The sequence below is a fragment of the Chaetodon auriga genome, chromosome 19 (genome assembly GCF_051107435.1).
Source record: "Chaetodon auriga isolate fChaAug3 chromosome 19, fChaAug3.hap1, whole genome shotgun sequence".
In the NCBI taxonomy this organism is placed as follows: domain Eukaryota; kingdom Metazoa; phylum Chordata; class Actinopteri; order Chaetodontiformes; family Chaetodontidae; genus Chaetodon; species Chaetodon auriga.
This window is the reverse complement of record NC_135092.1, coordinates 19,166,669-19,179,746: the sequence shown is the minus strand read 5'-3', so window position 1 is coordinate 19,179,746 and position 13,078 is coordinate 19,166,669. Positions and strand designations below refer to the sequence as shown.

Below are 13,078 nucleotides of genomic sequence, written 5' to 3'. Positions count from 1 at the left end.
ATGTGTTAAAATGTACTGCATGTACTCAAAATCTGCACTTTTTCAGAGTTGTTGTTGGGCACAGCTGCCCTCTTGTTCATGCCCCATCCAGGGTCACTGCTACTGCCCTTTAGCAGAATCTGTCAGGCCCTCTTTGACGCAGATCCGTTTCCTGTCAAAGTGAGATTTTTATTGTTCCAAGGGAGCAGCCTCCAGAATCTCGCTCCCCCAGCCTTTTCCTGTTTCCTCTCAAAGAGGAAGTGCTGCTTTGCTTCAGTTTTTTTCCTCCCTCCTGCATCTTCTCTGGGACAAATCTGGAACACCGACTGCAAAACTTTACTTGTGTTGGCCAAGTCTTGATTTCAAAGAATGAAAAGAGTTCCTTAAAAAGAGGGACCCTCCCACTTCGGTCTCCCTTGCACGAGCTTTTGCGCGCGCACACACACACACACACACACACACAAACAAAGCAGCGCATTCACAAACAAGCCCACACTGATTTTGCATCCTATATTCTAATGTGCCCCCTCTGAGCGATCAGCCTTGATGGTGTGTAGTCACCTGCGACCCCGACGTGAAGCGTTCCCATGGTGCCTCAGCACGTAGCCTCTTTTGTTATCGCAGAGAAAATAGTTCTTTGTATGCAGGGAGTGTCAGATCATACATTTAGTCAGCGTAGGCCCTTAAACGAACACTAGCACTTGAAACTCCTCAGCAGCGCCACTGCAAACAAGAAAACTTAAGTGTATAATTTCTCATCATAAATTTAAGTAGAGAAGATGTCTGCTCAATGTGAGTGATGTTCTGGCGCAAACACACACGCAGACACAGAAAACTTGCTTGTGTGCACATGCATGCACACGTAACTGTGAGTATGTGGACCGGTTCTGCACATACTTAGAATGACAAATGAGCCCTGCTTGTCAGACTGATCTCAGTCAAGCTCGGCTTGAAGGCAGAGGAGGAGCAGCTTGTTTGTCTTAAATACTGATGTCAGCCACCGCTAAGCAAAGCGTTTGAGGCTCACATAAGAGACCCCGTCTGAACCCGGGCACGACCCCATCCGAACAAACTCCAGATCTCTTACAAGGCTGGAACACAGATCATCAGATCACAAACTCTGTTGTGAAAGAACCAAAAAAAAAAAAAAATCTGCAGACATTTAGGGTCCGAGGGCCGAAACATGAATAACGTGAGTCCAAGTGATCAACATTGTGCAGCATTTATGCAGCTAAAAAGTTCCAATTCTGCAAAGTGTTGACCGAGCCAAGGGATTCCAGTGAGGAAAATACATGCACAATGTGACGTTTGAAGTTAATTTGTGAATTTGGAAACAATGAACAACACTTGAGCAAACAATCTCACCACAAGGTTCATTTAGCTGCTGTTCTGTTGTTTGAAAGCTCCAGAACAATAATGAATGGGCCTCCTTATAAGACTGTTTTCTTCTAATCAGGATCAACACAAACATATTTTAAAGCTTGAACGTGGCTTTTGCCATTCACTACTCTGTCTCATATCATAGCATAGCATCATTTATTTTGAACATCTGGTGCATTTCAAGCCACATCTATTAGTTTGTGTAAAATAAACCAACGAATACATAAATTAATAAATAAAGTAATTCAATATGGTGTCAATTAGTAAAAGCATTTGTCTTAGGTAAGTCTTTACCGTTGCACACTCTGAGCGGCACAAGAAGGAGGAAAAAGAAACTTGCTTCTTATCGTGCAACAGTTTGGCCTTAACAAGCTGCAATTTAGCAGATTTGATCTCACAGTGACCTTAACCACTGTAAACACGAGCCTATATGAGCTCCCAGTGTGCCATCAGCTGAAATGTCTGAAATACCAGTCAGTGATGTGACATTTACCCGACTATTAGGTTCAGTAAATGCAAATAACCTTCCAGCACTGTGGATTCCTGCGCTTCCTCTGGACTGCAAAGGCGACAGAAGGCCATGAGGTGAGAAGGCTGCGGGTTCTTGGCCCCTTCAAGATGTCTGCGGCACAATGGGGACAGAAAAATGCTTCAAAATCAGATTCGTGAAGCGGTTTGAGCAGGATGGAGAGTGTTTGTGCAGGAGAGGGGTTTTATCAGCGGCAAACACTCACAGGAATTCCGGTTTGGGATTGTCCATCCAATTCCTGCGTTCCACAGGAAGCCCTGCATAAAAAGCAACTGAAAAACGCCCGAAGACGTTTCATTTCATCCAGTCGACTCACGGGGAGCACCTCGAATCAAGAGCGAGGTTTTTATTTGAAGCCACCGAGCCGAGCTTTAAAAGAAACGGGCGCCATGGAAGAGTCCTCTAATGCACCGCTACGGCGGCTCGCGCCCCTGGCCGCCGCTCAGCCTGCGCGCGCACACGCACCTGACGACCCCATACAGCGAGGGTAAGATTTTTACACCTTATCAAAGCTTCAGGTCCAGGCACCTGGGTCCTCTACAAGCGTGCTTTATTATTAATATTATGTGTTTTATTTCATTGTATTTATGTATTTTCTTATTTATCTGAATCAAGTTTTTGGCAGCTTACACACACACACAGAACAGATTTACAGGAGGATGAAAATGCACTAACAGCTAAGCTAAAGAAGCTAAAGAAATACAAGCAAATGTGACTATAACTACAGATAAGAGCTGGACAGCAAACACTCCACATATGTGACTCCAGGTCAGGTCGCTCCTGTGCTGCAGGGTCACAGGTAGTGCAGAGGATGGTGAAGTACAGTCCAATCAGATGGACACAATGAACTGGTGCTTTTGCAGTGTGTTGCACAAAAACATATACAACAGAATGATAAATTGCATATCATTAGTGACTGCCATGTGTCTAAAAAGTGGTAAATTGGCAATGGAAATAACAGCCGTGTAGTAAATGTAGGCTGCATAAGGGAACGAGGGCATGATGTGAGAATGGGAATGATTCATTTTTATTCTTACTGGCTTAATATTGTCTGTATTCATCATGTTAGCCAAGTCAAATATTGAACTCATTTGCCAGGGACGTAACTTCAGAGGAAAGGGACCAGCGCACAAGTGTTGACTCAGTTTATTAAAAGAAAAAACACAATTAAAGCTTTTAGTTGCTCTGTTTTCTAATTACAGTTGGACAAACATCAATTTCTTTTGCACATCTAACACACATTTAAGTAATTAATTAAATTAGCTATTAATCTTTTTGCGGAACACATTAGTGGGAATGATTTGGAATTTACTAAGACCAGAAATCCTGACCTTAATCAGCATTTTGTCTTCCTCATAACATCCCATATGGCTTCGGTTTTCCATCAGTTTTCCCTTGACAGTGAATTAAAGGATACGGTCACAGTTTTCAAGCCTGTTGTGAAGCAGCTGTCAGGTGCGCAGCCTGTTGTATGAACACTGGAACAGGTTTGGCTCGCTGGAATCATCCCTCTTGTCCGTACTGGCCATTATGAGCTCCTGTGATGGAGGGAAATCCACAGTCATTCTGTGCAAAAGTGTAGCCCAAAGTTTATCTAAATTAAGAGGAGTTGTGGTCTTTTTTGTACAAAATCCTGGTTTGTGGCACAATCCTTCCACCACATCTTATTAAGGAAACACTGTTCTCTTATTTAAGCAGCAAAGAGGGACATCACACTAAAAGACAGTAAGTTTGCTGAGGTCTCAGATTGTCTCCCTCTTGCACTGAAAGCATGGTGGAAAGGGATCTCTTAATGGCCAGGGTGGAGAAAGTTGTGGCTCTGCCCTTTAGTCACCCCAGCTGCCGCCTTAAGACTCTCCGCAGGGTCTTTTTTACCCACCGCTGGCACGTGAGGCGCATCAGCAGGTCATGAATGAAAAAAACTGAAAAATCTGAGCAGGTGACGTCGCCTGTGCGGTGACGTCACGCACGGTAACCCAGCCTGAGCTCCGGGACACCCAGCTGGAGGAGTGGGAGGAGGTCCTACCATCACCCCCCATGCTCCCTGACGGGTCTGAGGAGAAACCTGACGAGGAGCGCAGTTTCATGGACTTTGAACTCAGCAGCGGGACGGAGCGGGACTAACTTTTGCTTCTGCACCTCCGGCGCTTCTGCACTTCCTGCGTTTTTTTTAGGGGATTAATCTTAGGAAAGCTGGTTGTTCTGTGCACGGTTTGTGATTATTTTTATATCCATGCATGCGCCCTTGGCTTGGGTTGTACTGGCTTGTGCGTGCGTGTTGTTCGGTTTAGGAAAGTAGTTTTCTTTGCGTTTGTTCCTGAATTTGTGGAGTCATCGGTTTAATGTGTGAGCGCGTAACTCTAGGCGCGTGTGCATGCGTGCGTGCGTGCGTGCGTGTGTGTTACGGAGATGGTCCATTGAGTGAAGGATGTTCTCCAGATCTGCACAGTGCTGTGAAACAACGCCCTCTAATGGCGAGTGTAAGACATGCTCAAATGACAGCTAATGTGTCAGTGGGTCAGAGCTCGTTTAAAAAACTTGCACACAAACAGTCAGACACAAACACCTTGTGATCACTCCTGGATTACGAGCATCCTTTTTTATGAGCTGTATTTTATCCAAATTCCTGCGCAAAACCAAAATTAGGTCAAATCAGAGTAATCTTATGAGGAAATTTGAGTCTTGCTTCCATAATTAAGCTCTTCTCTACTTCTTCAAAGAGGCTTTTTTATCCCTCGCGTAGAAACGCTGCTAATGTACTTTATGCATCCCAAAGGAAGAGTTTTTCCTTCCATAGCAAGATCATAAAAGGCTCCAGTCATAGGGACACGAACGCCACACCCAACTCGTGTAACTTTTTGGACATGTGCTTTGCCCTGCAGCACCTTCCTCGCTGCCACTGTAATGATGCTGGATTGTTACACGAGAGCACACACACACGCACACACATGTCGTCCTCAGAGTGGCCCCCCGCTGCACCACGAGTCACCCTCGCTGCCGTCATTTGTGAATGAACACAGGCGGTGGATGTGCGTGTCCTGTCCCCGGGCGTCGGGCCAGCAGGGGATCAGGGAGACATGCAAGCTGTCAGCCGAGGCGTCGCATCAGCCTCAGGATGACCGAAGACTCTGCTGCAGGCTGCAGACCTGCGATCACACTCGGCTGGCTTTAACGCCCCGCTAGAGATTTCTCCTCAAGTTTAGTGTCTGGAAGGTTGAAATACACACCAGCAGGCTGAACCGTGGAACTGCTGCACAGTTCTTCCTCACGAACGGAGAGCTCAGTCATTCTTTTAATCCTGTACAGTATGTAATAATCCAAAATGGTGCGAAGGGATGAGTGAACATTTCTGTGAAGGGAGAGTCTGCACGTTTGCCCCGTCCTTTGTCTCACAGTCTCAGAGTCCGTGCAGGTGCAGTTCAGAGAGAGTTCAACCCATTGTTCTATGTACAGGACCTGAACATGTGTAATGCACAGATGCTCACATGTGAGGCTGTTTGTGTGCTTGTGTGGCCTCTGTGTGCTTTCAGGCCAGGGGCAGGGCCCAAGGAAGCATCCAGACATCTGCCTGACGTCTCTCAAAGTTCAACCTCACATGGATGGTCAAGCGTCTTGAGATTAGCACGCGAATCCAAATCCACGTGGGCTGCTGCTCATCAAAAATGTTTTAGACTTGAGGACTTTGTGAACATGCTTCATCTACACCCCCCACTGGGCTCTGTTTTCTGACCTTGGTGCAATCACTCACCAGGGAAAGAGAGAAATACTCGCGAGGAATGTTGAAAATAAACATTTGATCGTGTCAAACGTTTGAAGATGATGATGCAGCAGTAAAAATGCCACATGGTTCGTTTGTTGGCTGGCGTTTTAGTGCAGCGACCCACACTGTGTTGATGCATGATCCCCTCCAATGTTCCTGTCTGTTGCAGGTAGCTGGAGTCGCCCTCCTGGAGGAAAGCCTGCAGATTCAGCGTGAGGTGGACTTTGGCTCAGATCCACGACCCCCCCCCCCGCCCCCTCCTCCTCCCCTCCATCCTCCCCTCCATCCTCCTCTCCTCTTCCCTCCGACTGGCACAGAGAAGAGTGTGAGAGACCGAGCGAGGGAACGTGGGAAAGAGGAAGACAATGTACCAAACGCTGCTTCTTTCCTCCTCCCTCTTCATCCTTCATGTGATGGGCACTCCGCAGTTCTTCGCTCACCACGGGTAACAGCTCACTTAATACTCTTCCTGTGTTTATTATGGTCTGCCATTTAGTCAGCGCTGCTCCAGCTCCAGATCTCCTCTTCAGCTGTCAGTCAGACCTGTTTGTTTTAGCGACCTCTTCGACATTCTCCCCCACGAATGTATACAAATTGGCCAAATGACATTTAAACATTTACGAGTGCACCCTCTCAGGACCGAGGAGCTACCCTTCTGTCCTAGACTATTAGGCGCACAGCATTGTGGGGAGTCTGCAGGCTTGTCTTGTCATTTTCATTTGATTTGCACAAAGACCAAAATAAACCGAAGGCCAAATGGAAAGGTCAAGTGGAGCCAAAGAGGTCAAAGATCAACTCTTAACTCTGACACGTTCAGGGGTGATTACACGGGTCAGTCAGGATCAATTAGGCCGCATGCCAGCTTTTGGTGACAAACAGAAACCACAAGCCTTCCTTAAATCGGTCAGTTTTAACGTCAGATCTCATGTCTCACTTTCGCAGGAGGAGGGCGTGTGGCCGAGACCTCCGTCACGGCGTTGTCATCGCAACAGAGTCATATGTCCAGCCGGTGCACAAGCCCTACATCACCCTGTGTCAAGGCCATCGCCTCTGCAGCACATACAAGTGAGTCCGCCGGCACACAACAGCACGCTCCTGGACAAATAACAGCAAAATGAGACATCCTCGGCTTGTGTTGGGCGAGCTCCAGCTGAAGTCCGGCTCGTACGCGAGGACCCGGGTCAGCGCGGTGTCAAATCAGAGCTCCGATTAAGCCGTCACGAGATGTTTGTTTAACGAAGGGGTAAACAATGCGTGACATGCTCAGGAAGGGAAAAGGTTAGACGTGCGGTGATGAATAGACGCTCACAAGCACGCATGCACACAAATCCGTGTTCTACACAGAACTGGGTCATGGTGGCACATATTTGGGCGGAATCTAAATATCGAGTACTTTGTGTAACTACGGGAAATGAACTGCCGGCCCGCAGAGACCGCGGTCATGTTTATTTTGGACCGCGTCTCCCTCCATACTTACACACTCTCGATCTCTCCTCCAGCTCTGATGCTTGAGCCCCCCCCCCCCGCCCCCCCCTTACATTCCCTCCATTTTAATCTTTTGTTTTAACTCTTGCCTCACCGCCAAAGGTCTTCGTCCTCTGGCTCGTTCTGCGGGGAGGCCTCAGACAGTTCCTGGCCCCTGGTCCCATGGTGATTCTCCTGACCGTGATGGCTTGTTTTCAGAAAACATCCCTCGTTGCTTTTCGCTTCGTTTTTAGCTTTTGCCTCAGTTTATCACCTTTTATCTCTCCTTGCAAGCCACACATACCACAGTCTCAGCAGGCTGCAGCGAGATCTCAGTCTTTAGATCTGACTTTTCATCTCCCCTCCTGCCCCTCGCTCCCTCCCTCCATCCCTGACACACTCTTGGACGTCAGTGGTCGGCGGTTTCAGTATTCCACCAGATTCCCAGTCTCTCATCATGTTCTTTGGGTTTGACAGAACATGGAAAAGGCTGGACGGGCTCAACCACACACACGAGGGTGATGACAGCATTATTCATAATAACCAGGAAAACCCTAACTGTGGGTGTCTGTGTTTTGTCTCCACAGGACTGTGTACTCAGTGGCGTACCGGCAGGTGAGCAGAGCAGCACCTCCTTCGCATTTCTACCCAGACTGCTGCCCGGGCTGGAGGAGATTTCACTCTCACAACTGCAACCAAGGTAACCTGGAGGGACGTGTGAGAGGTCTCTGTGTTGATCACTACCTGCACCTGCTATGTGGAAACATGGGAAAGAATAGTTCATTTTGGGAAACTGCAAATTCGCTTCCTTGCCCAGAATTATATGAGAAAATTGATGCCACTCTCAGGCCTGTATGGTAAATATGAAGAGAGAGCCAGGAGACAGTTAGCTTAGCTTAGCATACAGACTGGAGGCGGGATGAAATGGCTAGCATAGTTCTGTATAAAGCTAAAAAAAGAAAAAAGTCTGTGCTTAAAATTTGTTTTATAGGTGGCTATGTCCTGGACTGTTTCTTTTCATGCCCCGTAAAACTACAAATGAATGTTTTTTTTACACTTTTTGTGTGGCTTAAATGCTAATAAGTTAAATTAGAGGTGCTGGATGACCAAGCTAGCTGTCTCGCCCTGTTTCCAGTCTCTATGCTAAGCTAAGCTAACTGTCTACTGGCTGTAGCTTCATATTTAGCATTCAGATACGAGAGTGGTATCAATCTGCTCATCTCTTAGCAAGAAAGCAAATTAGCATTATTTCCAATATGTGAAACAATCCAGCAGGAAACTCCACATTAAACCTCAACTCAACCTTTTTTACACATTATTTTGTACAGATTAAACAAACAGACAGACAGAGGTGCTCGTAGGCAGATTTTACAGAGCCGAGCTTGCTTCATATCTATCCTACAGACATGAGAGTGGTATTAATTTCTCATCTAACTCTTGGCAAGAAAGCACATAAGCGTATTTCCCCAAAATGTTGACTCATTCCTTTAAATGTCTCCTCCAGCTGTGTGTGGACAGCCCTGTGTGAATGGAGGTATCTGCTTAAGACCCAACCAGTGTGCTTGTCCGCTTGGCTGGACGGGGCACCAGTGCCAAACAGGTAAAACACACACACACACATTTACCTGCACAGCAACCTGACAGCAAAGTGCATATTCACACACATGTTTCTTCGTCTGTCAGATGTGGATGAGTGTAGCGAGCAGCGTCCGTGCGTTCAGGAGTGCGTGAACACGGCCGGCAGCTATCGGTGTGCGTGCAGAGACGGCTTCAGGCTCGCCGGAGATGGCCGCTCCTGTCAAAGCCTGCTTCTTCCTCCTCCTCCTCCTCCTCCTCCTGCCACTCCTCCCTCTCCCACCCAGAACAGCCAGGCAACAGTGGGTGGTCACACGGATGCGGGTAAATGAGCAGCAGAGTGTGTGTGTGTGTGTGTGTTCACATGGTTCAGTTTTGTGTCTTGCAGCAGCAAAGTGTCTGGAGCGCAGAAGAAAAGAACATAGCCAGCTTCGCGGTCCATTATTACTTTTGGTACGCGCTATGCCACTCTCAACTCGTACCGTGAGTAATAATGCACTGCGACTGGTGCCGACTCCAGACAGATGTCTTGTGGTCTGGCCCCGTGCGGTGAGACTGGGACCAGTTGGTCTTTGATAAAGACTCAGTTTACTCCTATGAGTCCTGTGAGTATAGCAAACATCTGACTCTAATAGAGCTCCCATGCTAATACAGACATATTTTTATCCCGCACACTCCATTAGTTGCCTTAAAAACGTTTCAGTGTTGTCTCTTACCATGAAAAAGTCGACTTTCGTTTGTTTGTGCTTCCAGTATCTTAGCAACAAAATAATACACCCCCTCCTCCATGTCTGCAAATGTGGTAGTTGACCCCCGGACATTCCACTTCTGTCAAGCATTGCTTTTTTGGGAATAAATGCAACATGAAACCTTAAAGAAGACATCCCTTTTCCTGATTTCTCCCAAATCTGTCCACCTTTGGGGATTTTTGTGAGTCACCAGACTGTAAATGTAAAAGGGATTCTGTCTCATGTCTCACCATCAGAAAATGGTATAAAATACCTTTATGTAAATGTGAGCTCTGCACCAAACTCCCTTATATTTATCAGCGTTTTTGTGGAGAAGAAAGACCAAATCCACACAAAATGGTACTCCTCAGCTAAAATGAGACCGTTCACTCCCATGACTCCACATGAGAGTCCTGCAAGTATTGCCGACTCAGCAGGAATGCAGAAAAACACATGAAGAAAGGAGGATGAATAGCCAAAATATGACAGATCTTTCTACTTGGTGAAAGCGACGGAGGGTTTATTTGTGGGAGCGTGCTCAGTTTCAGCTCTCAGATGCAGAAATGCAAGGCCAGCAGAGATGTTTTGCTTGGGGCTGCGTTCCATTATCTGTTCATATGCACGCGTCAGAGGGATGTTGATGGAGATTGTGAGTGCAAACACAGGTTTAAATGCTCAAAAAGTAGACCCTCGCTCTGACTCTGCCAAGCTGCTGTGGAGGAGTGTTGGACTGCGTTTGTGTATCTCCATCTCAGACTCCTTTTTTTCTTCCCTGTCTCCCTTTTTCACTCCACTCTTGGCCAGCGCTTGTGTTCTCATTCCAGCTCCATCAACCCTGTCTGCTGGGGGTCATCGCCGGCTCCCCCTTGCTTTTCCTCCCCTCCTCTCCCCTCCTCTTCCTCACCCCGTTTCTCAACTCATTCTTGTCTCGGTAATGGACCACATCTGGGAGAGATTGAGCCGCTCTAGCTCTGTCTGCTAAAGCACAGCCAGAGAGCAGGGGGTCCCTAATTTTGCATCCTGATCCGGGTCCCGCCTGCTCCAGGGACATTCCCCCCGGGTGGGGCAGAGCAGACGCTTCCCCCATAACTGATGCATGTTTACAGGAGGGATGAATGAGTGCTAGTCTATTTCTGGTGGCCTCTCTTTTAGCTTGCTGGCTTTTTCAGCCGTTCCCATATCCACCACTCCCCACTGAACCCTAAACTCCCCGGGCCTCCCTGCATCTCTGCCGTCCTGCTCCTGGTTTGTAGTTTAGAGACGTTGCTGTGGCCGTGAATCATCCGAGGAGAGGGACTGATGAGGGCCGGCTGCTGGAAGGACTCTTCTGAGATATAAACTTTAGATCTGAGAGGATTAAACATCGTTCTCGCCTTTGATCTGTGCCCTAACCCCTCTCTCCACCCCTCCTCGCTCAGTTTCCACAAATTCACACAGTCAGCATCCTCTCATGTACATGCTTGTATGGTTTCCACAGGTGGACGGTTCGGCCTGGCGGAGAATGTGACGGAGGAGGTGCAGAGCCTGAGGAACAGAGTAGAGCTGCTGGAGAAGGTACACATGAACACATGTTCAAACACAAGCACGCACACATAAAAGCCACCTACCCTGATACCTCCCAGCCTCACTCACCAGGAACACCTCTGGTCCTTGTATGATGCTATGATATAAAATTTTTGTTGCTATTTAAACCCCAAACCAAAGATTCTTTGAAATGGCAGCCCCACACAGAGCCTTTTTAGAGTTTTATGGGTTTTATTAGATGTGAACCTGTGTTTAGTGAAACTAGGTGAGTAATAGTCTTGTTTCTGGAGCAGTTTCCCTCATTTCCTCCTTCTCCCTCTGTGCAGAAGTTGCAGTTGGTGTTGGCCCCCTTCAGCAGCTTCTTCCCGCTGTCGCTGGACGAGGGCTTGTCGGAGAAAACCACCTTGCTGTCTCACTCCTTCCAGCAGCTGGACCGCATTGACTCCCTCAGCGAGCAGATTGGCTTTCTGGAGGAGCGCCTCGGCACATGTGAGTGACTCCGGGCTGACCGTCAGTGCCGCACTTAGAGGAGGGGAAAATCCCATTTTTAGTTCAACGCCACTGGAACTTTGTGTCCCCAGGAAAGCACCAACTAAAAGATCAGAGACCATATAAAAGCTCAAATGTAATAATTGGCCATAATGTAATAAAATAAATGTGCTACAGTGCATATTAATAAAAATTCAATAACATAATAAAATCTTGAGCCTGGAATGTAATAACCTTTTTGGCTATGACATAATAAGTTCAGTGATACAATAAAAGTAGATCAAATTATGAGTGAAATGTCAGATTTTAACCCAATTAAGACATTAAAGATTATATAACAAGACTAAGAGTGGACAGCCATGCTAGCAGCTCTGTGAGGCCTTTCTTAACCACAGTGCTGCTCTGAGCTAAATGCTAACTTCAGAGTGCTAACAAGCCCGGAGTGACAATGCTAGCATGCTGATGTTTAGCAGGTAATATTTACAATGCTTACCATCCTCGTTCAGCATGTTGGCATGCTAACATTTGCTAATTAGCACTGAGCACACTCCCTCTGAAACTGCTGACTGGAGCACAAACTGCAGTTTCTTGCACATGCTCAGCCGCACCGTGTCTGAGAGGGACTGCGGGTCACTGAGGGCCTGGCCTTTGATTGACACGCTGTCCAGTGTTTAATAGCGACTCCCTGTTCTCGGAAGACGGCTGAATCACAAGTAGCATGTACAATGTAAACAACAATGTCTATCAAACCAAGCTTGTTTCCTATCATTTTTATTCATGTCTGTAAAATCAGGGAACAGTTTTAAAGCATGTTGATAAATGCAATTATACCTTCATGAACTTTGAGAAACTCCACACTGGATATGAGCTTTATCACATTTGGTTTTATTACATTATGTTCAGTTTTTAAATTTTGAGTCATCAGCTAATGAAGCTCCAACTATGAAAATCTTAAACCAACAATCTTTAATTAGCAAATTCCGCTCAGTTAGCATTGCAGTGGGTACAATGAGATAAAAGCGCGGTCTTTTCTTCTTCCCCCCTGCAGGTTCTTGTCAGGAGAATTAGCCACCGATCACGACCACAACATTTCCAGACATCTCCATGAAGTTAACAACGACACAAACCTGCCAGAGATTGTACGCACCGGGACGGCTGGCGTTTCCCAGAAAGCAGAAACAGCCTCAGCTGTGACGCAACCATCGCACAAATCATCCCAAAGGCTTCATTTACTTTTCTGCTTGGATTACTGTCAGATTCTTGATTTTGTAACAGTACCTGTGGCAGGGTCAGTTTCAGCAGTACGTCATCCCTGTAACATCTGAATCAAACCCCCCCGAGGGTCAAAGGTCAACTTGGCCACTTTTGTTTCTGTGTTTGTTTTGCATCAGAGCAGCTGTGTCCTCCGTCTCAGCCCAAACTGTCCTGAGGCAGACGTGGACATCTGTATTTATCTATTTAAATTATGATTACTTCTAGTTATTTCTCAGTGCGCCAATAGACATTTTTAACTAGTTTTGTAACATTTTGTAATAAAAAGTCTTAATCAAACCACCATGTGTGCTGATTAATATGAGAGTCTTACTGAATAATGTGTGCAAATATAATGTTCTGATGTAAGATAGGACAAACCCACCGTTAAGCTAACGC

The 13,078-nt window shown here is 46.7% G+C and overlaps 1 protein-coding gene across 1 annotated transcript; it reads left to right on the top strand.

Moving 5' to 3' along the window:
* Positions 1–2,179: 2,179 nt before the first annotated feature.
* Positions 2,180–12,977, top strand: egfl7 (EGF-like-domain, multiple 7). Its single transcript, XM_076757749.1, has 9 exons — positions 2,180–2,375; positions 5,818–6,093; positions 6,591–6,713; positions 7,700–7,812; positions 8,617–8,712; positions 8,796–9,011; positions 10,893–10,969; positions 11,266–11,428; positions 12,477–12,977. The coding sequence occupies exons 2-9, from the start codon at positions 6,014–6,016 to the stop codon at positions 12,494–12,496; spliced, it is 888 nt and encodes a 295-aa protein (XP_076613864.1). The 5' UTR covers positions 2,180–2,375; positions 5,818–6,013; the 3' UTR covers positions 12,497–12,977.
* The last annotated feature ends 101 nt before the right edge of the window (positions 12,978–13,078 follow it).

Coding starts and splice junctions, on each gene's coding strand:
- egfl7 (XM_076757749.1), top strand. CDS start 6,014: ATGTACCAAACGCTGCTTCTTTCCTCCTCCCTCTTCATCCTTCATGTG. Junction 7,813..8,616: donor CTCTCACAACTGCAACCAAG/GTAACCTGGAGG, acceptor TGTCTCCTCCAG/CTGTGTGTGGACAGCCCTGT. Junction 8,713..8,795: donor GGGGCACCAGTGCCAAACAG/GTAAAACACACA, acceptor TTCGTCTGTCAG/ATGTGGATGAGTGTAGCGAG.